At 29.9% G+C, this 23,921-nt stretch overlaps 1 protein-coding gene across 1 annotated transcript; it reads left to right on the top strand.

The window, feature by feature from the left end:
• The first annotated feature begins 11,265 nt into the window (after window positions 1-11,265).
• Window positions 11,266-12,130, top strand: LOC123206497 (oleosin L-like). The gene is made up of 2 exons (XM_044623728.1): window positions 11,266-11,639; window positions 11,792-12,130. Exons 1-2 carry the CDS (start codon window positions 11,344-11,346, stop codon window positions 11,934-11,936), a joined length of 441 nt encoding a protein of 146 aa, XP_044479663.1. The 5' UTR covers window positions 11,266-11,343; the 3' UTR covers window positions 11,937-12,130.
• Window positions 12,131-23,921: the final 11,791 nt, after the last annotated feature.

Genomic DNA, 23,921 nt, shown 5'->3' with positions numbered 1-23,921 from the left:
ATTGGATTTAGATGAGACAAAGATTCAATACCCTACCCATGTGAGCTAAACTTAACTGTTGCAATCTTCCTTTCCTTGAACAAAACATTGCAGACTACTATTCATAATTACCACCTAGTGCGGTGTTTCCTTACTACGAGTATGCCGACCCTATTGTGACCATGTGTGTATGAATTAAGTTGTTCATGGTTGCCTTGTTACAACAACCCTCATGAAAATTTATCACACACTAAACATATTTTCACAAATTTTCATATAATTATAAAAGTCATAAGATCAAGTTCCACGTTCATGACCATGAGACTAAAGTCCTTTAAAAATATCAAACGCCCAAAACCTTTGGAAAACATGTCAAATGCATGCAACTAACTCTTATGCTTAAAAATAGATATATTTTTGTGCATCATGTATACATGCTCAAGCCATCACTAAGATCTCTTAGGGCTTGCTTATGCTTTCACATCTTTTATCTAAAGCCACATATCACACAACATATGACTTTTCTACTCATATCTCATGTCATAGACCACATAATATATGACTTAATTGTTCTTAACTTGAGCCATAGATTATATAATATTCGGCTCTCATACTTATCTCATGTTTGTACATCATATACTAATAAGGTATGTATCTTATTTTAACCATAAGTCAGGATGTTCCATAAAACTTGGAGAGTAGTTTGCTAGAAGAATTGTTTATAAACTTGGAATGATCATTCACCCTACCTCTATGGAATGAACCTTCATAATTTGAAACGACCATTCACCTTTTCTTAGTTAATAGGTGTTCTTTTTCTATGAAAGACAGTTGCGGAACAAATCTTATTCTTCTAAAATGAACGTGTCTATCAACTTATTGATATCTATAAAAAATTCATTTTGAATGATTGTTCTTATCCTTAGAACGAACATTCAATTAGGTTTGTTATATCAAATTTACATTATAAGAAAATAGACAAAGCAAAGACATGCTTGTTTAATCAGAGATAATACTAATTTATATGTAATAATTTTTTAAGTGTATTATAGTAAAATAATGGTTCAATATATTTTTATTACTAGCAACTAAGCACAATAATTTTTTTTATATATGTCAATTTAATTAAACATAATTATAATTTATATATGATAATCTTCTAGATAATTTATCCTCATGGTAATATTTTTTTTTTTTTTATAAAAGATTATTTAAGCCAAACTGGAGGTTTTCTTATTGTATTGGATCGATAACTTGTTTCTAATGAATTTGTACAATAAAAGAAGTATTTTTTAACTCTTTCCTCCTTATTGTTTTTAGAAAAATTAAAGTATTTTGTTATCCACTAATTCGATTTGAAAAACTAAAATTCTTTCATTTTAATGTAAATTTGATGTAAATAACCCAACAACAAAAACTATAACAAATTGTGACTCATTATTATATAAAAAAATCTGAAATTTTCGAACAAAATAATATAATGGAATGCTACTCCCTTGGATTAATGCGATTTTGATGTAGAATTTATTTGATTTTGAGTTAATTTTCAGATGAAAATACAGATGACAATAAGTTTGAGAAGTTATGATTGTCAAAGTTAGGGATGCGGGAAAAACAGTATTAAATTGAGATTTTGACTATATTTATATAATACATAAAAATTAGATTAAAATTTTATAACATATGCATTAATCTCACCCAGTATTGTATGTGGAATATACCCGCCGGCACTGATTATGTGATAACACTTGGAAATCTGTTTCTTTGAGTAGAATAACCTTAGCTCAGTTTCAGGGTATGTTTGATTTCGATTATAAATTAGTTTTTAAAAGCTTTAAATATAATTGAAAATTTCAGTTTATATCTTGAAATTTTTATATAAAAAAACTCATCATAAAATCGGCTTAAGTCTATAAATAATGAAAATTGAGAAAATAATTGTTTTTTAAATTCTTAATTTTTTTTAGTATACCTATTTTAACAACATAAATAAGTATATACTTATATGTATCATCGTGTAATTAATATTATTTTATTATTAATTTAAAATTATTCAATCACATAATAATATACATTAAGTGTATATTAATTTGTTAATTTAAAGTGGATATACGTAATTTTATTGAAAAAGTTATATTAAAAAAAAGAAAGAAATAGAACCATTGAAGTAGAAGAAATGAATGACTATAAACGGTAAAAATGTATATTTTATGGTGCTTTATATTCTAACTTTCCCACATATTTATTAGTGTTACGTAGATTTGTTTCTTATGTATCATAATCGTAGAAAGCCATATAATTATGAATAAATTTCATTGCTCCCAAGCAAATAATTGTAAACTATTAAAATATGAACAAAGAAAGAAAGAAAAACTATGGCTGAGAATTTTGAACTGCAATTAATATCATCTGGAAAATGTAAAGCCCGCAATTTCTCTGGTATAATTAAATATTAAAACCAAGTCATTATCAATGTTTTGATTCTATAATTCGAAGGTCACAAGTCCTATAAATAGGGAGAACAATGTGGAAAAGTGGGAAGGAGCTCTTAATCTTTGTCTCTGTTCACGTTATAAAGATGACAAAGATTCTCTGTCTCCTTTTCATTAAGAAAAATCATTTCTTCATTCCTGTAAGAAAAAATCTTTTATTTATACCGATGGAGAAAAATTCTTTTTTTATATTTTTTAAACATAATATAAATATATTAAATAACAAAACTTATTAAAATTAAAATTAACCTACCATTTCAAATGTTACAAATATCATATATTAACTTTAATATGTATTATAAAAACTTAAATAAATTTAAAAATATAAATAATTTAAAATCATAAAAATGTATTAGCATTTTTAAGTACATATATTAATACAAAAGGATGGGAATGAGATGGGACAAGGTGGGGCTGAGAGGGGACATATATATCTTTATCTCTGATTGTAATAATTTTTTTTATCTTTATCTTTGTCTTTTTTTTTCATTTCTATAAAAGAGGACTAAAACCCTTAAATTCGAATTAAAATTATTATCTCTACTCATAAAATAACATAATAATAAGATGCATTTTCAAACGAGGTGGTAAAAGGGAAGAAATGGGAGTACAAATTGACCACACCAGTGTAAATATATAAAATTTGTCTTAAGTAAAGAGTAATTAAGAAAGGGACATCAAATTAATCACGTGCTGTTATATATGTAAAAGGGGTTGGTTTTTACTTGATTAGGTGTTATTTAGCAGTGCAGTTTTTGTTGACAGTTGACAGTTGACAGTTGAATTGAATAGAGTGGGTGATTGAAGCATACATTATATATTCCAGCACGCCACTTAATCGAGAAAGGAAAACTGACTCGTGGGCAATCTGATATCCGAGTCAAACGGAGTCATCAACTGCTCCATTAATTACAACCTTTGAATATTGACTGTGAATTTGCTAATAATTGACCCTGAATTTAAATCAGATTCTAAGATTATCAATGAATTAAAAGCTAGTAAAGTACGAAGTAGGGAAGCCAACACTTACATATTTGATTAAAAGCTACTAAAGTACAAAAATATCCACTCAATCAGGAGTAACTTGACAAAAGAACAATTTATATATATAATTACATTAAGTAAATGCATCAATTTAATCGTATTATTGATTTTTTTACTAATAATCGGATGAAACTGTGTCTCTCACTCTCGGATTACTGTGTGGAAGAAAACTCTAGAACTAATCTTGATAAGATAACAAAATCCTCCTCTCAATCGAAATATCTTGATTTTTCTTTATTCTCACTTTTTTTTATTGAACTGAAACAATGCATTCAGAGATGGCTAAAACACAAATTTGAAGTTTTAAAACTCTAAAAATTTTTATATATTTTTTAATTTAAAAAAATAACAATTTCTCTTTAAGATTAAGTTTTGAAAAATTTATTTATTTTTTAAATTTTTTTCTTTTTTCTCCAACAATTGGAGAAAGTTCTCTCCATTACTGGCCAACCTTCTCACCACAATCTTCTCCCACTGTGGGCCTTCCAACTGTGGAAGTTTTGTCAGTGAAATTGTAACTGGTGAATCCACAAATGGTTTGCAATAATGGCATACATTAATAATCGTAGGTAAGGTGATACGGATTTTCACTTGGGCTTTATCGACATTTAATTGACAGATTATTTCTATGGTTTTTCTTACTACGATAGCTTGTCACTTTTTGATGTAAAAACAAACATAACACTTGATTAGGGATGATAACTTGGGTTCGACTTTAAGGGTTTTGATCCTTTCTGACTCTAACGGAGAGGTGATTCCCCGATAAAAATGAAAAAAGGGGTGGGGATAGGGATGCGGATGAAAAAAATTCTCATAATCGAGGACGGGCTGGGGATGAGGATACATATGTCCCCGCCCCTCCCCTCCCCACCCCCTAAATCTAATATATTAATATAATAGTTTCTAATATATTTTAATTAGTTTAATATTTTTAATTACAAATTCGTTAGTATTTTCTATGTAAGTTGCTTTTAAATTAATTTTTCTTTTAAAATTGATGATTATAGGTTAGTTTTTAAAATGTTGCTTTGCATCAATATAAAAAATTAATGATGATATTAACATGAAGAACTACTAATGAAGAAATTGATTATTGCATATTATTAAATTTTGTGAAAACTTTGTATTTGAACTAAAATAACAATAAATATTTTGTAGCTCTTGTAACAAGTGATATTTTGAAAAAATATTATTTATTTTATTTATTGAAATATAGGAAGAAATTAAAATTTATATTTACGGGTACGGAGAGGGGATTTTTCCTCATGAAGACGGGGAGGGGTTGGGAAGGAAATTTTTCCCTACGGAGATGAGGAGGAGATTTTTCTTTGTCAGGAGGGGACGGAGATTATTTGTTATCCCCGTAACAGGAACGGAAATTGATATCCCCTACGAAAACGGGGACGGAGACGGAAACGGGGATTGATATCTCCTCCCTGCCCCTCCCCATTGCCATCCCTACACTTGATGTAGAAGTTCATGTTTTGTAGTGATTCCATAGGAACCACAACCATTAATGCAAAGCTTTGGTTGAGCTTGAGATTTTTAGATATTAAAAAATGAATCTAGATAAGATTTTCCATATCGAAGTTTGCTAGACCTTCGATATTAATATTATCATTTAATCTTTATTATTAATTTACCTTAATTAAACAATATTATATAATAATAATAATAATAATAAATAATATTATACAATATCATCATATTTTCCGTATAAACTCTTTTCATCTTCCACCGTTCTTTTAGCCTCCACAAGTTTTCACCATTCCAGTGAAGTTTAAGTTTAAGCCCTTTGGTTTTAGATATAACCCTCAAATTTCACTATATATAGCACTTTTTAACCCCCTTGGCTATAATTTGAGAGCAAAAAAAATTATACAGATATATTTTTAATATAAAATAATATCTTATTATATAATTAAATAATTTTAAATTAAAAATAAAATAACATATAATTATATGTGATATATAATTTATGTATTTAAATTATGTATTAAAAAATATGCACCTATAATATTGGTCATTTTGAAAGTCTCTTTTTACCCTTTCTACTCTTAAAAATTACTATGATATAAATTTAATGACGACCACAGCCCAGTCACATAAATTTACCAATTAAAGAGCAATGTTATGTGTATTTATTTTTGGTACATAATTTATGTACACAGTGATGTGTCATCATGTAATTAGGCGATTTTAAAACATGTATTATCATATGATAAAGAAATATCTAATTATATAATAACTCTTCATCTGTGTACATAAATTATGTATCAAAAATAGGTATACATAGTTTTATTACCAATTAAATGGGTGTTAATTCCATTAAATTGTTTTTTCAATATATAACCTAGCTGTAGTGGAAGATTTAGTCTAGCCCAATTGGAAAGGCCAGCCAAACTCTTAACAACCACAAGCTACACAACTCGTTGGAAATAGTTTGTTAACTTGGCGTGATGAAAAAGGAAAAAAGAAACTGAATGTATAATTGTCTGGTCCTTTTTCCAACTTGCAAACTTGAAGATGATGCAAGAGCAACCGACAAAATAGTTAAATAAGGATTTTATCTGTATTTATTAAATAAGTAAATTTAAAATATTTAAAAATTTTAATATTCTATTAATTTTGTTAACCTTTGAAGATACGTAATGAATCATTATCTATGACTAAGAGAAGTCTTGAGGTCATTCTAGGCTTGACAGCATACTTACTTGGCTAAATCCCAATTAAATTCTTTGTCCATTTGTAAGCATGTTGAGTCCGTGAACATGATTAATTTATATCATTTATATCGTGTCCAGCAAGTTAATCAATTTTTAAAAGACTTGCACAAGTTTTAGAATACAGGTTTGTTGAGGTGAACCCATCTCACCAACAAGAAAATGGACAAATGACTAACTCCCACACAAGGTTTGCTGATATGAAATATCATATTACTACCCTTTGTGTCTAAAAATACCATTATCTCATCCATTTTTAAAATTCAATTATTTATTTTAACAATAAAAGGTATTTATATCATCTTATTCAAATATTATAATTGGGTGAATTAACTATATTTTATCTCTAAAGTTAAAAATATTACAATAACACTTTTATCAAACTAAACTGTGAACAATATTATGGGGTGTAAATGTTATTTTTTAAACTTATTAGGAGCAAATAAATATTTTCTTATTTTGTTTCAAGAATTATCATATTTACCTAATATATTTTGAAAATATAATTATAATTTTAATAGTTTGTAATATAACATTTACACTCCTAATTTACTGTGTTTTGTTATATTATTTAAAAATATAGCTATCATTTTTTAAATTATTTAGGCAAGTTGAATTTTAGAAATTTCAAAAAACCCAAAGTTCTTTTGATTTTTCAAAATCCCCTAAAAATTTTTATTTACATCAATAACATTTTCAAAAATTATAATTCACTATCAAACATATGATTATATGTCATCAACACTCCTATATACATTTGTACCAATAATGTCTTTGTTGTTTTATTAAGGGTACAAAATTATTTAATAAAAATTTTGGAATAAAAAGCTATTTAGCTTGAGATTTTTTAAAAAAAAATGTTTTCAATACTTTTATAAAACAATTACATAATATCTGAACTAATTTAATAGACGGTGAAAAATGACTCTTTCAAACTAAAGAGGGAGCATGTCATCTCGTCAAACCTTAGGTGGGAAATAGTTATTTGCCCAAGAAAAACAAATAAATTCTTGCTTTTTGGCAATGAGGAACCACTGTTTTAGTTAGATCGCCGCTTCTAATTGAGTTGATCGCACTAAATAGATAAACCTTGAGTCTAATGATCAGTCCTATAACTAGTGCACCTAATAAGCCAAATGTGTATGTTACTAGTAGGTTTAGAATTCATGCCTTATTTGTTGCTTGAGTGCCTCCACTCTCGCCATTGAAATTACCCTTTGGAGGTAATAAATTCTTTTCTTAATGCTTCTGTTCTTATGCCAATGACACAAAATTACCTAATTAAATGACCTCACCCCTTCAATTAACTCTATCGCATGACATAATTGCTCTCACTTGCTCATGTTTTTGTCTAAGGTTGGATTTAAATTGAATTGAGTTTAAGTCTAAGCTCGAGCTCGATGAGTTTCCATAGAGCTAAACTTGAGTTTGATTTATTACTATAACAAGTTAAATTTATTTATGCTTTCTAATGAAAGAAAACTTAGAAAAAAGTTGAAAAGATTGAGATGTAATGAGAAATGAAAAGATGAAGACTATTTTATAATTGGTAGGGTGAGTAGTTTATATTTCTCTCACTCAATGTGGGACAATCAAATTAGGTTGAATGCTACTCTATAATGCATCCCACATTGGGTGAGAGTAATATGAACTATTCATCACACCCATTATGAACCATCTTCATTTTTTCTTAATCTCTTTTAGTAAATAAACTTTTATATATTTCATCTTTTATTAGAAAACATATATTTGAAAGTAATTTTTTATGATAAAAAAACTCTTTCATGAGCAACCTAAGCTTAACTCTCATAACCTGAGCTTAAGCTCAAAAACTTTTAAAATAATAGCTTAAGCTTGAGCCATGACAACTCATTTTGAGTTTGATTAAGTTGAGCTAGTAAATGATATCAAACCAGCTCGATTTGAATCCTATCTTGTATTTGCCCTATTGAACTTTGAATGCAACTCATAAGTTTAAACCATTTCCACAAATTATAACTTAAACTTCTTTTATCTCTCTCTTCTTATATTAGATAGGCCTTAATATGAATCAAGTTGATCCTGGATACTTTTTGGCTCAAGTTTGACTCTAATGATAAATATGATAGCTCAAGTTTAACTCAAGTTTGTCAAGTCAAAGTTAAGGGTAATTTCAGTTCGATTTGATTCTTAAATTTAAAGTTCGAAGCTCAACTCATATTTATAGTTAAGATTTATGGTTTAATTTAACAATTTATTGATAAAATAATATCGTTTTACATAATAATAGACAAAACAATGTTATTAACCATTTCTTAACATGACTTGAATAGAGCTGTAAGTTAAGTTCAAACTGATTCGAGTAATCCACTTAGCTCACAAGCTAAATCAAGTTGAGCTCGAGCTCTCCAACTCAGTTTCAAAAACAAACCGACTCTCCTAACTTAAACACAACATAAATGAATTTAAATTGAGCTGAATCAAGTTAAATTGAGTTTTGAGTCTAAACTAGCTTGATTTGGGTCCATTACTACTTATATATATATATATATATATATATATATATATATATATGTATATATTATAACTTTCAAATAATTTCTTTATCTCTTTTGCTTTACTTCTCCCTTTTACTTCTCAGATCTTGCTTAATGGGGCAATGTGGTGACTTGCCGTCAAAAGTTAACAACTTCAAAGATATGACAATCATGTACAACTCGCTTTGTGTTGCTATTAATTTTGGATGATCCCCATTAGATTTCACTACAATCACCACAACAACGATTGTGCACCTATTCTACATGAACATTTTTCACGTTCTATCCTACGTGTCATGGATGGATGTACAAGTCTTACTTATGACTATTTGTGTTAATTCATGTTCTATTCTATTCAATGTATAATCGTGCATGTCCTATACACGGTCATACTTTTGTGTGAAACCTTACTTTTCTATGAAAATGTACAGTTGTTTTTAACTTTGTTATGACTGTACATCACATTTTAAGTTTACATTTTTGGGCCATCTTGGTCGTGTTTTACCATTCTTTAAGCATATCATTCTTCCTTAGTGGTAGAGTACCGTTGAACAGGCAGGTCCCGAATTTCATTTATAGTCTAGAGACACCCAAAATGAAATTTGATTGATGGAGTACAAGTACTATGGATTCTAGGAATAATTTGAAGTAGTAGAGGAGGGTTTTATAGTTTTTTAAAGTTATAAGGTTAGACTCAAAACAGGTCCGAAGCCCAATTCAATGTAATGAATTGGGTCTGAACCAAAAATCTGAGCTTGAATAGGCAGGCCTGAAGCCTGAGCCTAGAATTTTTTTTAGGCCTAGGCTTTAACAAACCAAGCCTACAATTGAATAAAAATTAACTCCAATCGCAATTACAACAAGTAAATGTGGGCCTAGCTCAAAAAACAGTTTAAAAATAACCAAGTAAATAAAAGTCCACAACAAGTTGTCGATACAACCAATAAAACAAATCCGACCTAAACAAAAAACAACATTTCAGTCAGCCCAACAACCAACTTATTATAAAGACAAAACCCATCACTCCCCGGTTGTCGGAGACCCGAGAGTGTCTGTTGGTTGCCAGAAAGAGAATTTCAAAGAGATGAAACGAAACTCAACTGTTGGAGAAGAAACTTGTCTATTATAGCATTGAAGACGAGAATTGTGTCTTGTTGTGGCAAAAAAATAGAGCACTAGTAAGAAGGAACCCACTAAGGCACCCATCGATGACTTGAAAAAGAAAAGAACAGTTTGATAAAGAAGGAACAACTTTGAAAAATGATAACCAATGACCGAAAATTGTGGGAACAGCATTGGAAAAAAAGACCATTGAGAAGAAACCTACGGACACAGACTTTGATCGTCGAGGAAGAAGACAACAACACCGAAAAAGAAACAGACATGACTAGAAAGAAAATTTTCTTTTGATGCGGGGTGGAAATGAAAGTTTTTTAAAGTAAAATGTAGCCGCTGTGATTCAAAAATATTATAATGCATATATTTTAACATATACATACCCATGAGATGAAATTCAATGTTCGGAATTAACTATGAAACATATTGAAAATCAAAGTATTACTATCGATACGTATGCTTCTCACATAAGAAACTGATAATGAAATATCCTATTGACTCTTTGATATGGTTTATCATTCAAAATATCAATCGGAGAAGATCAAGTTGGGATGTTTGATGCTATTCAAAGCACATATTTCATATAGCTACCCACAAAGACAAACCGATGAGATTTGGCCAAGAAAAAGTTCGGAAAAAGCTTCTTCTCTCACTGCCGTGCTGCAATCAAATTCATGACTCTCCCCCAGGTTCTGAAATTTAGCATATTAACTTTAGAATAATATTATGCATAATTTGTTCAAACTGATATGATAGTTTATGATTGAGTGATTTAATTATTTATTATTTATTTTATTTTAAAGTTATCCAATCAGATATTATCATCCCAGTTTGTACAAATTGTTTATACAATTTGTTTAAACATTCCAGTAATGGCAATAATATATAATTAATACTATTTTATATACATACAATAATATGTTATCATGTAATTGAGTGTTATTTTACTTTTAATTTTTAATTATTCAATTATATGGTAATATATTATTATTTATATATAAAATTATGTAAAAAATTATACATATAACACCACTCATATATAATAGTTTTTATGAGAGCATAATACGTTCTTCAGGTAACAACACCCACATGTTAGAGTAACTCGAGCTTTTCACACTCATTTTGTTTTGCTTTGATGGTAGGAAAACGATGATAACACAAATTGGTTGAAGACAGCTGATGTATTGAAGGTGGAATCCTCGAATGCTCGCCACCCTTCTCCTTTGCAACCGCCTGTAATTAAGACAAAAATCAACGTGTCCAATTCATAACCCACTTGATTTCATGCAACCCCTGCATGATAATCTGTTCAACAAGTGCCGCCTCCTTTTCAACACGTGCCTCCCACTCTTCCACTCTTTCTCCTATTTAACTCATCACTTTCCCTCACCTTCAACCTCAACTCATCGAAACCATCAATTTCCTTTTGTGAAAATCATCGAAATCTCTTTGTAACCGTCACATTTTTCATCAATGGCTGAACATTACCAACAGTCCTACCAAACGCAGCACCACACTCAACAACAACCTCCGTCCCACCAGGTTGTGAAGGCGGCAACTGCTGTCACCGCTGGTGGATCTCTTTTGCTTCTCTCCTGTTTGATTATGGCTGCTACCGTCATTGCACTGACCATTGCCACCCCACTCTTCGTCATATTCAGTCCTGTTCTTGTTCCTGCTGTCATTACAATGGCTCTGCTGACGACGGGCTTCATCGCCTCCGGTGGTTTTGGTGTTGCAGCTATCACTGTTTTGTCATGGATCTACAGGTATACAAACCTCCTAACTGATATAGGGGGTCAAGGTGAATACAAGCAAAATATAGGGGAGTCAGAAGAAATTTAAAAAAAAACCTAAAGGAGTCCATTAAATTTTAAGATTTTGTTAATATTTGGTTTGATTAAGATTGTTAACCTGGCAGGTTTGTTACTGGGAAGCACCCACCTGGGGAGGATCAGTTTGATTATGCACGCAATAAACTGGCTAGTAAAGCGCGAGAAATGAAGGACAGAGTTGAGCAATATGGACAGCAGCACACGGTGACGCAGCAGCATCAGAGCTCTTAAGCCGTGTGATGTTGATCATGTGATCTCTGCCTTGTGATGGAAGATGTTGTAGACAATTGGGCGGAGATCAAGCGGCTATTATACAATCAAGTGTTGTGATTAAGAATTTAATTGGTTGTCTGTGTTTGTTGTTAATAAACAGAATGTTGTACTGGGTTCTCTGTAAGTATTTTAGTGTTATTACTGTTTTGATATGCGCCTCTTCTTAATAGTTGCTCAATTCATGTCCAGTGTTATTTCCTTTGTTCTATTTATTTATAATTATTTTCTTTATCTCGTAATCGGCAAATTACCTCCGGGGGCAAGTGCATGCATGCCTATTAGAATTTTCTCACTGTGCTGCTGCTGAATTGATATCGGTAAGGTTGGATTGCAGCCAGTTCACTTCAGTGTTTGGCTTGATTCTGACTTTTGGTTTGAGTTCGGTTTGAATATATTTTTTTAACAATATTATATAACAATTAATATTATCATTTTATCAATTATTTATCTTTTTGTTAAAGTTATTTATCTCATCGTTGATTTTCAATATCTTTGGTCTAAGTTTTGCTCAATTTAAATCTACTCTAAACTATAAATGCATTCAATAAATTTTGGTTTTAGTGATGGATTTATACTAAGAAAAAGTTTATTGAATTGTTAAAAAATTTAATGTAATAATACAGAGAGATATAGGAAGAAGAATAAAGAATCGATTTTTAACATGATTGGACTAAAAAGCAAAAACTTATGTAAGTATTGCAATGCTCGAAGTGTTGATAAAATGTTAAGAGTTGTCTCCCCTTGGTCTTTCAATTGTTAGGGTTACATTTTAAAATTATCTGGTAATATGTGGATTTATATAGTTTGATGGGCGTGGTCGTTACAATCCTATATGGTAGGACAGTGATTAGATTTAAATTACGATAGTCTTGGGAAGTAATTTTAACATAATAGGAAATGAGTATTTAATGTTAGAGAGAGTGAGAAAGTCATGGCAAATAATGACTCTTGTTTTTTATTGGTACCTTTTTGAATGAGATTGTACCTTATCCGCGTCTTCTTTCAACCTATGGGCTGGTGTAGTATTTGTTCACTAGTAATTGATGGTTTTCACAAATGTTGTATTGATGAGTTCGGCCAAAAAAGAATTATGATAGCATAACATTGTCTCCTAGTGTTATAGGAACTCTTTACTTCTTTAAACAAGTTAATTTTGAATGAATGGTTAGATGTTTAGTTTTGAGATTGAGAAGAGATAAACTAGGTTAAACATCATATAATATCAATCATCATAGACTAAAATCCATTAAAGATAAAATTTAATTTCTTTATATAGTTTTTAGCGATAAAATGCCACATATGTCACATCATAAGTTAAAAATTGTATAAATCATTATATCTTTCATTTAATTCAACTTTCATGGAGATATAATAAGTTATTAAATAGAAATAGACATGTTATAATCTAGAGATAATGTAACAATTGAATTAGGAAATGTTGTCATTGCATGTTTAATTTATTAATTCAATTGCATAATTTACACAGCATAACTAGAAAAAATGTGAAGTTTGATACCTTCAAGTGTTGTTATCTATTCTCCAAATTCATTTGAGTCACCAACTTCCCCACTTACAACTTCAGGAAGTAGTAACTCATCTTTAAAGAAATTCTCTAATGAAACTCCACATAGATAGTTTAGACCCTTGGAAGAGATCTCTGAATCTTGTTAGTTTGTTTTAAATATCACAACCTTTGATGAAGCTTCAACCAAAGAAGAGTGGCAAAATGCAATGTAAGAATAGTTAATGGTAATTCAAAAGTGAAACATGGGAGATGATGGAAAGAATGCAATTGAGATCAAATGGGTTTTAAAAAATATATTATGTTGATAAAATTGGACAAAAGCACAAATCTCGACTAGTGGCTAAAGGAAACTCGTCTTTTTCCTTGATTGCTAGATTTAAAATATGGGAACTATTTTGGCTTTGATTACACACCTGTATTGGTTTATTTGTCAATTTTTTATAAGTTTGCATTTTTTAAAAGAAGTTTTTTATAAGTTTGCATTTTTTAAATGAAGATTTTAAAGAAGAGTTTTATATTACTCCACCTAAAGAATTTATGGTGAAAGGCAAGAAGACGAAAACATATAAGTTAAGAAAGACACTTTACATATTAAAGCAAGCTCCTTATGTGTGGTATATCAAGATTAATAGCTATTTTTCATCATATTGCTTTCATAAGAAGTAAAAATCAGCTAACTCTTTGTGTGAAAAAGAAAGGAAAGATGGCTTTAATATTGTATGCCTTTATGTTATTGATATTATTTATATGGGCTCATATGATTCTCCTAAATTTATATATAACATGATAAAGAAATTTGAAATGTTATACTTGAGTTTATTGTATTATTTCCTTGGGCTTGAGGTGAAATAAGGTGTAGATGGATTTTTATTTCATAAAGGAAATAGGCAATGGATTGTCTTAAATATTCAACTTGTTTAATTGCAAACTAGCTGCTAGACCATGAACATGAATGACAAATTGCAATGTGAAGATGGTACCAAAAAGATAACAAAGAACTTTAGAAGCTTTGTAGGAGTTTGGATTATTTGATTCATGCTAGACAGGATATTACATTTTTATTTTTGTGTAATTTCCAAGTTTATGCAAAATCTCACAAAACATTATTCAAAAGAAACAAAAAATAACTTCTTATTAAATTACAAAAGGATAAGATAACAATCATGGTTCATTATGAAAAGAAATTATTCACTTTCATCATTGGTGTGAGATACAAAAAAAAGATAAATTGACAAATTACTTTCTTAAGGTATGAGACGTTTATCTCTATATTAAATGATTTGTTGTTATTTCTTTAACTAATTGTTCTTTCTTAGATGTTGTTTCATGAGATTGGTCAAAAAGTTTTTCCCAATATTAGCAAGAATTTTATTTGATTAATCTACTTCTAGAACCCATATCAAATTGACCAAACCCTCATTCCTATAAACAGAAATCACAACACTTCTGAAATTAGAGTACGAAAAATATTGACTACATTAATCCAACCTGTAAAGATGCACAAATTGACGACTTAATAATCAATTAAACTATTACATGTCAACAACTACTATTGGAAGATTCGATGCAAATAACCAAAAAAATTTTAATCAATCCATTGTTGAATTCTATAACCTCAAACAAAATGATGAGAAAACGAACTCAATGAATAGATTATTCAAGAAAACAATTATTTGTAGTAATTCTATTGGCTTTACTTCCCACGTGAAAAGGATCAGAGAAGTCGGAATTAATTGGTGGTCTTACCACTTTTCAAAGAAGAAAAAATTGGGGACGAGCTTAAAGTTTCGCATAGTAAAAATATTAATAAAATTATATGTTTATATTTTTAATATATAATAAATATTAAATATATAAATGATATATTATTATATGATTAAATAATTTTAAATTAAATATTAAATAAATAATATTTATGTATGTTACCAGTATTTGCTTTAAAAAAAAAAAACATAAAAGAAAAAAAAGATTACTTTGGGGTGGGGAATCATTAAGATGAATTTCAATGTGGATTTAATAATTAATAATATAAATGTCTATGTATTGTAAGTACATGGGTCAAATTACGATGCTTCTCAGAGTTTTCTATTCAAGACGTCAGACAATTGCCATAAAATATTCCATCAAAATGTAATGAATTTTTGTTGCTCAAAATGAACTCCATACATAAACTTATTAAGTTCAATAATCTTTACTTCCATTGCATTCCAGATGTTGACGATTTTTTGGCGATGATGGGCACTGAAATATTGTTGGCAAGCACGTAACTAGAGAACAGCTAACAAAATTTAGACTTAAAAAAAAAGAGAAAAGATTAGGATTATTGCTTCATTTATATAATTGTGAAACAAATTTATTGCAGATTGTTTAGTTAAAATAATAGTCTCATAATTGTTCCTAAATTATAAATTGGATAATTCAAGGTAGGGTTGAATTCGATCAAGCTAAATTGGCTCGAGCTTGATTTCCAATTTGGCTTCAATAAACCCAGACTGAGTAACTATGACTTGAGCAGGAGTTATGGTTTGAAGATTTTAGCGAGCTTGATCATGGGAGTTGAGTTCCCGCTCAACAATTTTATTAATTTTACAAAAAAATATTTTTACAAAAATTATGCCAAATTGATAAAAAAAATGTGTTATAAATTGAATTATGATCAGAAAAAAAAAAGAGATTTATTTAGTTATCAAAATTATGTTAAATGAGCTAGTTGAGTTGGTAGAACTCACCAATTTAGGAGAACTGAAAACTTGAAAGTGGAAATATGGTTGAAACTTGAGTCTTTATTTATAATAAGTAGAAAAAGTTATTAAAATGTGTCTTTCCGTTATAAATAAACTCAAACTCGAATTCGATTCTACTTAAATTTACCTTTAATCTGTGGCAAACACTCATTTCAATTTTTTTTTCTGGTCCTAAAAAATTGTCAAATTCAATTTTCAATTAAAATGTGTCTTTAATCTGGTCCTAACAACATTATCAATTTTTTTTTTTCTGCTCTGGAGAGACTAAAGAACAAAAGACGACGGGAGAACAAAATATCAATTTCAGTAGAAACTAAATCACGACAAATTTCGGACAACAATTTTACGTGGAAAGCTGCTCAAAGTGAGGTAAAGAAAGTATCACTTTATTAAATAAAGTTTTCGATCAAAAGCTTCATTCCACCAAACTGAGTCTCCGATAACATTTTCATAGGATAACTTGAATACAAGAATGTTGGAGCCACAAACAATAAATCTAATTGTGTAAATTGATTAAGTCAATTAATTACCAAAAATATCAATTGCGTGCAAAAAATAAACCAAAGAAATCACATACAAAACGATAAGATTTATGTGAAAAACCCGGTAGTATAGAGGAAAAAACTAGAGATCAAATTTCTAATTAAATCTACTATTAAGAAAAATTGGATATAATCACTCTCAAAGTAATTATGAACTTGAAATTAACCATCAATAAATACCTAAATTATTTTCTTAGACAAAATCCCTTAATATTCTTAGGCAAAATACCTAATTTCTTAGACAAGAGAAATAACATTTCAAATAAATCTTTGATGATCTTGATAATATCCAAAGATAAATTAAAGATTAAGGAAAAATATGATATTTTATTTTATAACAAATCATATTATTCGTTGATATGTGACAAAATGTGTTGTTTCATAACAAATTACACCATTACATATTGTGTTTTGATATATTTTTTCTATTACATAGTTTGTGTTAATTTAGATTAAGTTAGATCAATCCAAAAATATTTTCCTCGGTTTAAAGGTGAAAATTTTTGATATGATTCTATTTCAAGTCACATTAGGATTTAGGGTTTTCAACTTAAAACTCGAACTGATACGATACAAATACAATCCGATAATACGAACTGTTCTCTCTCTCTCTCTCTCTCTCTCTCTCTCTCTCTCTCTCTCTCTCTCTCTCTCTCTCTCTCTATATATATATATATATATATATATATATATATATATATATATATATATATATATTAACAACATAAAAGAAATAAAAGTCATATAGCAATGATTCAATAAAAGAATTCTGCATTCAAATTGAATTTGCCTACTGAATATAATCTCTAGCTCCAATGTGCTCCATTACGGTTGCTCTTGTCACAATAACCTTGTGTACACATGGCTGGGAGGCAGCCTATGGCATGACCCAAATCGATGCTTTTGGCATCAATTTTTTTTTTTTTTTCAAAAGACTAATTCCCAAAAAGGTATAGTGTTTTCCAACTTTTAAAAACTTTAAAATTTTTAAGTAAGGTCAGGAGTAAAATTATCATTTTAATAATAATATTAAAAAAATATATATAATTCACTAATTTCCTATCTTAGATTTTAAAAACTAATAATTTTACTTATGTCTAAAGTTTTTTAGTTTTGAAATGTCACATTTTCCCCTCAAATCTAAGATTTTTTTTCTTTTACCTCTCCTACCACTAGCGACCTCCCCTTTCAAGTATAAAACATCACTGCTAACCTATCACACTTTTCCGAACATCGTCGTCCCACCATCGATCTAGATTCGATGAATCTGAGCAAAGAGTTTCATTTGGACAATAGTGCGTCCAAACAAAACTCTTCATTTGGATTCACCAAATCTAGACAAGTGGTTGGAGAGGTAGAAAGGAAAAAATGTAGGTAAGTCAACTATGATGGTTTATAGTGGAAATGAGAGGTCTCCAAAGATGAAAATGTTGGCTAAAGAGGTGAAGAAAAAAAAAACCTTAGGTTTTGGGGAAAAATATGATTTTTCAAAATTTAAAAACTTTAGGCAGAGATAAATTTGTTATTTTTAAAACCTAGGGAAAAAATATAATAAATTATATGTTTTTTAAAATTATTATCAAAATTACAATTTTACTCTTATATTTAATTGAGATATTTAAAATAATTTGGCTAATGTGTGAGACTTTGAATTTTTAAAAGTTGGCGGATATGAGTTTAAAATTAGGCCAAAGGACTATTTCCCACCCAAGGTATGTTGTTTTCCCAGGATTCACCTTTTTACTTTTGAAAATCTCATTTACCCACCCGTGGACTATTAAAACTAATGGTTTCAAAGGTAAAATAATCATTTTGTCTGTATTATAAAAAATAAACTTAAATTTGATTTAATTTTACCCTCCTAAACCCTAAAAACTAACAATTTCTCCCAACCCAAGTTTTAAAAAACAACATTTTCCCCTCTAGTGTTTTCAATTTTTTAGATTCAATTTTTCGGCATCGTTTCTTCCCCTCTATTGACCTCCAGGTGACGTCCCTTTCTCTCTGACATGGTCTCCTTCCGACGGCTCTCCTGGGAGTGGTTGTCGACAAAGGTGAGTCGTCTTCATCTTTGATGAAGATGAATCATCTTCGTCGATGAGGAGTCTTCATCTCTGGATGAAGACGATTCGTCTTACTTGTCTTCATCAGAGATGAAGACAACTCGTCTTTGTCTCGACGAAGATGACTCGTCTTTATCGACAACCACTCTTAAGAGAGTCATTGGAAGAAGACCATGCTAGAGAGGAAGATACGTCGCTTGGAGATTGTCAAAGGGGAAGAAACGACGCCAAAAAATTAAATCTGAAAATTGGAAACCTTAAGGGGAAAAATGTTGTTTTTTAAAACTTGGGTTGAGGTGAAATTATTAGTTTTTAAGGTTTAGAGGAGGAAAATGATATAACCAATGGACTCAGTTAATTTTATCAACCCATGATAGGTAAATAAGATTTTCAAAGTTATCGGGGGAAAACCTAGGAAGTGTGCATACTTTAGGTGGGAAATAGTCCTTTGGCCTTAAAATTATGAGATTTTAAATTTTTAAAAATTGGTGGATATGCATTTGAAATTATATCAAACCCAGGCTGGGATCAATTATTTTAGCCTCTCTTTTTTGGCATGATCAACCGGACACCATTCACAAGTTGAGAATTGTGTCAAGTTTGTACACTATGTGGGCTGTGTAGGGCCTTAAAGTCTAATCGATGGATTGACCCGATACCACCACCCAACGGTTCTTCAGTCGTTGGGCTAATAGCACAATGGCTAAAAAACCCTTTTTCAGCTCACTACTCCAAAATATAAATGCCCTTTCAATTTGTAACTGTATATAATAGTCCACTCACCACTCCGTTCAACTCTCTCAATCTTTAGATACCGATACTCAAGTTTTCAACCATCTCAATCAATTCTTAATTTTCCAAATTAATTTGTTTTTAATATTTTATTAATTTTATATTCTCAGAATAAATTTGAGATCAAATTAGTTTAATCATTTTAATTATTTTTGAAATAGTGTTATATACGAATTTGGAAATTTTATCATAATATAAACAAAAAAAGTGAAAAAATGATTAAAACAAATTCACTTTTGTAGACTCAAATTAGAAGGAAAAGATAAGTGTAGACACTATAAAAGAGATCTTATAAGATGAACTAAGAGTTAAGTCAAATATTTAATTTTCATATTTCATTAGAAAGATACATTGATTTAAAAAATTCAATGAGAGTAGAAAACAAAAACGAAAATTTATATATAAGAAATCCAAGTGGAGTAATAGACAAAGACGTGTGTTTTTGTTTTAACTATTACTCCTTAAAAGGTTATCAAAGGTGGAGATAACTCTTGTATTTTTAATATACTAGGTGTGAAAGAAGTTAGTTTAAATTCTTGTTCCCGATCAAAATTTGTAGGAATTAACAAATTAGGGAACATTTTTGTTTTTTCATCAATTTTATTTAAAAAAATTAATAAATTTTATTAATTTTAAGACATAAACATTTTAAATTTTAAAATGGAAAAACAATAGTTTATTCAAAATTCAGGTGGAAAATAGCCATTTAACCTACCCCTTAATTTGAAAACAAAACCAAAACTTGGAAATTAAATAACATTTGCGATGTTGCAAACAACACACAAAATTAACTATTGGAAGTTGTTGAAACCAAATAACTTAATCATTATAAGAAAACAAAGAGATGAAATCAGAGGTATATGGTTTATAAATAGTTTCTCCGAAATCATCGATGCTTCCATGACAAGTATCTAAGCATCATGAGAAATGAAACATATTCTACCTCCAAAATAAAATAAAGGAAACGGCATGTTTGCACTAGGTCTCTTGCTCTATTATTTTAATAATGGTATTTTGAAAGTACGTGATTGACGGCAATATTTTCTAAATTATACAGTTACATCGGGCAACAGAACGAAGCAAACAGCTTGACTGGCCTTTTAAAAGGCCTTTAAACTTACTCCTATACTATGGATATTGTCAGCAAACAATGACTCCTAGCCTTGTGACAGATACTATCCATAGTAATATGGGAAAAAAAAAAGAAAGTACTACAATGCTCAAAGTGTTGATAAAATGCTAGAGCTGTCTCCCCTTCGTCTTTTCATTGTCATCAATTTATATAAATGGATGTTAGTAGGGATGGTAATGGGGAGGGGCGAGGAGGGGATATCAATCCCCGTCCCCGTCCCCGTCCCCGCCCCGTCTCCATTACGGGGATAAAAAAGAATCTCCGTCCCCTCCCCGCGAAAGAAAATCCCCTCCCCGTCCCCGCGGGAAAAAATCCCCTCCCCATCCCCGCAGGAAAAAATCTCCTCCCCATACCCATAAATATAAATTTTAATTCCTTTATGTATTTCAATAAATAAAATAAATCATATTCTCCCAAAATATCACTTGCTACAAGAGCTACAAAATATTTATTATTATTTTAGTTCAAATACAAAGTTTTCATAAAATCTAACAATATGCAATAATCAATCTCTTCATTAGTAGCTCTTCATGTATGTGATTTAGGGTAATTTTATAATAACATTAAATTTAACACTTTTCATTCACTTCAATTGATTTTATCAAGTTTATAATTTGTTTTTTTTTTTTTTTTTGTGTAAAACCTGGTGGATTGACTAAGTTTTGAAGTTGAAATAAAATTAATTTGGTGTATTTGCATTTTATGATAATGAGATTCTAGGGTTTTTTTAATATATTAGATTAATAGTTCAGAAATTAGTAAAAACTGATAATTGATAATTCAAAAATTAGTAAAATTAAAGTTATAGTTTTAATAAATCATAATGTAAAAATTTCTAAAACTTAATAGTTTAAAAATTATTATATTAATATATTAGATTTAAGGGGTGGGGTGGGGTGGGGAGGGGAGGGGAGGGACGGGGAGGGGCGGGGTGGGGACATATGTATCCCCATCTCTGACCCGTCTCCGATTACGAGGATTTTTTTATCCCCATCCCCACCCCTTTCCTCGTTTTTATTGGAGAATCCCCTCCTCGTTAGGGTCGGGGAGGGTCGAGACCCCTAAAGTCAGGTCCAAATTGTCATCTCTAGATATTAGAGTTATTGGTAAAATTATCTGGTGATATGTGGATTTATGTAGTTTAATGGGTGTTGTTGCAATCCCAATATGGGAGGAGCTAGAGTGATCAAATTTAAAATACAGTAGCAAAAGCCGTGGGAAGTAATTCTAATATAATAGGAAATAGTCATTTAATGCTAGAGAGATTAAGAAAGTCATGACAAATAGTGACCCATTTTTTGACTGAGATCCTACTTTATCCACTTCCCTCAACCTAAGGGCTGGTGTAGTACTTGTTTGCTAGTAATTGATCATCTTCACAAATGTCATAATAGTGAGTTTGACCAAAGAAGAATTTTGATGGCATAATATTGTTTCCTAGTTTCTGAAGTGAAAGTAGTGTTAATGAAACTCTTCACCTCTCTGTACAAATTAATTTCATATGAGTGGTTAAATATCTAGTTTTGAGATTGAGAAGACATAAACTAAATTAAACATCATATAATATCAATTATCATAAGATAAAATTGATTGAAAATAAAATTCAATTTCTTTGTGCAGTTCCCATAGATAAGGTCCCATATAAGTCTAATCATAAGTTAAAAATTGTATAAATCATAATATGTTTCATTTAATTCAACTTTCATAGAGATGTAACTAGTTATTAAATAGAAATAGACTCATTATAACCTAGAGAGAGTGTAATAAATGCATTAGGAAATTTTGTCAATGAAAATTTAATTTATTAATTTGATTGCATAAAAATCCACAATTTACATTGCATAGCTTGAAAAAAATATAAAGTTTGATACCTTCAAGTGTTATTATCGGTTCTCCAAATCTGTTTGAGTCACCAACTTCCCCACTTCCTACTTCAGGAAGTAGCAACTCATCTTTCTTAAAAGAATCCACTAATGAAACTCCACGTAGGTAGCTCAAACCCTTGGAAGAGATCTATGAATCCTATTAGTTTGCTATTTATGTTTTAGATATCACAACCTTTGGTGAAGCATCAAAATGCAATGTAAGAAGAGTTAATGGTAATTCAGAAAAATGAAATATGGGAGATAATGGATCTACTCAAAGGCAAGAATACGATTGAGATCCAATGGGTTTTAAAAAATATTATTTTTATAAAATCGTACAAAAAAAAAATCTCGACTAGTGGTGAAAGGATCCTCGCCTTTTTCTTTGGTTGCTAGATTTGAAACCATGAGAACTATTTTAGCTTTGACTATACAATTTTATTGGCTTATTTGTCAATTTTATGTAAGTTTGCATTTTTTAAATAAAGACTTTAAAGAGGAGGTTTATGTTACTCAGCCTAAAGAATTTATGGTGAAAAGCAAAAAGACAACGGCATACAAGTTAAGAAATGCACTTTACAGATTCAAGCAAGCTCCATATGCAAGGTATATCAAGATTGATATCTCTTTTTCATCATATTGCTTTCACAAAAAGTAGAAATAGGCTAACTCTTTGTGTGAAAAAGCACGGAAAAGATGACTTTAACATTGTATGTGTTTATGTTAATGATATTATTTATATGGGTTCATATGATTCTTCTGTAGCTAAATTTATATATAACGTGATGAAGAAATTTGAAATGTCAGACATGAGTTTATTACATTATTTCCTTGGACTTGAGGTGAAATAAGGTGTAGATGAGAATTTTATTTTACAAAGGAAATATGCAAATAAATCTTCTCAAAGATTTAACTTGCTCAATTGCAAACTACTTGCTATACCTATAAACCACATAGGTAGTTCAGACCCTTGGAAGAGATTTATGAATCTTGTTAGTTTGCTCTTTTTGTTTCAGATATCACAACCTTTGATGAAACATCAACCAAAGAAGAATGAAAGGACGCAATGTAAGAAGAGTTAATGGTAATTCACAAAAATGAAACATGTGAGATGATGGATCTACTTGATGACAAGAATGCAATTGAGATCCAATGGGTTTTAAAAAAAAAATTATGTTGATAAAATTGTACAAAAGCACAAATCTCAACTAGAGGCAAAAGGATACTCGCTTTTTCCTTGGTTGCTAGATTTAAAACCATGAGAACTATTTTAGCTTTGA

The sequence above is a fragment of the Mangifera indica genome, unplaced genomic scaffold (assembly GCF_011075055.1).
Source record: "Mangifera indica cultivar Alphonso unplaced genomic scaffold, CATAS_Mindica_2.1 Un_0038, whole genome shotgun sequence".
In the NCBI taxonomy this organism is placed as follows: domain Eukaryota; kingdom Viridiplantae; phylum Streptophyta; class Magnoliopsida; order Sapindales; family Anacardiaceae; genus Mangifera; species Mangifera indica.
The sequence above is the reverse complement of the archived record's forward strand: the minus strand, read 5'-3'. Positions and strand labels throughout refer to the sequence as shown.

What these genes read in the sequence shown, in the direction of transcription:
- LOC123206497 (XM_044623728.1), top strand. Translation starts at nt 11,344, where the DNA reads ATGGCTGAACATTACCAACAGTCCTACCAAACGCAGCACCACACTCAA. An exon ending in GTTTTGTCATGGATCTACAG is followed by an intron (nt 11,640 to 11,791) that starts GTATACAAACCT and finishes TTAACCTGGCAG; the next exon opens with GTTTGTTACTGGGAAGCACC.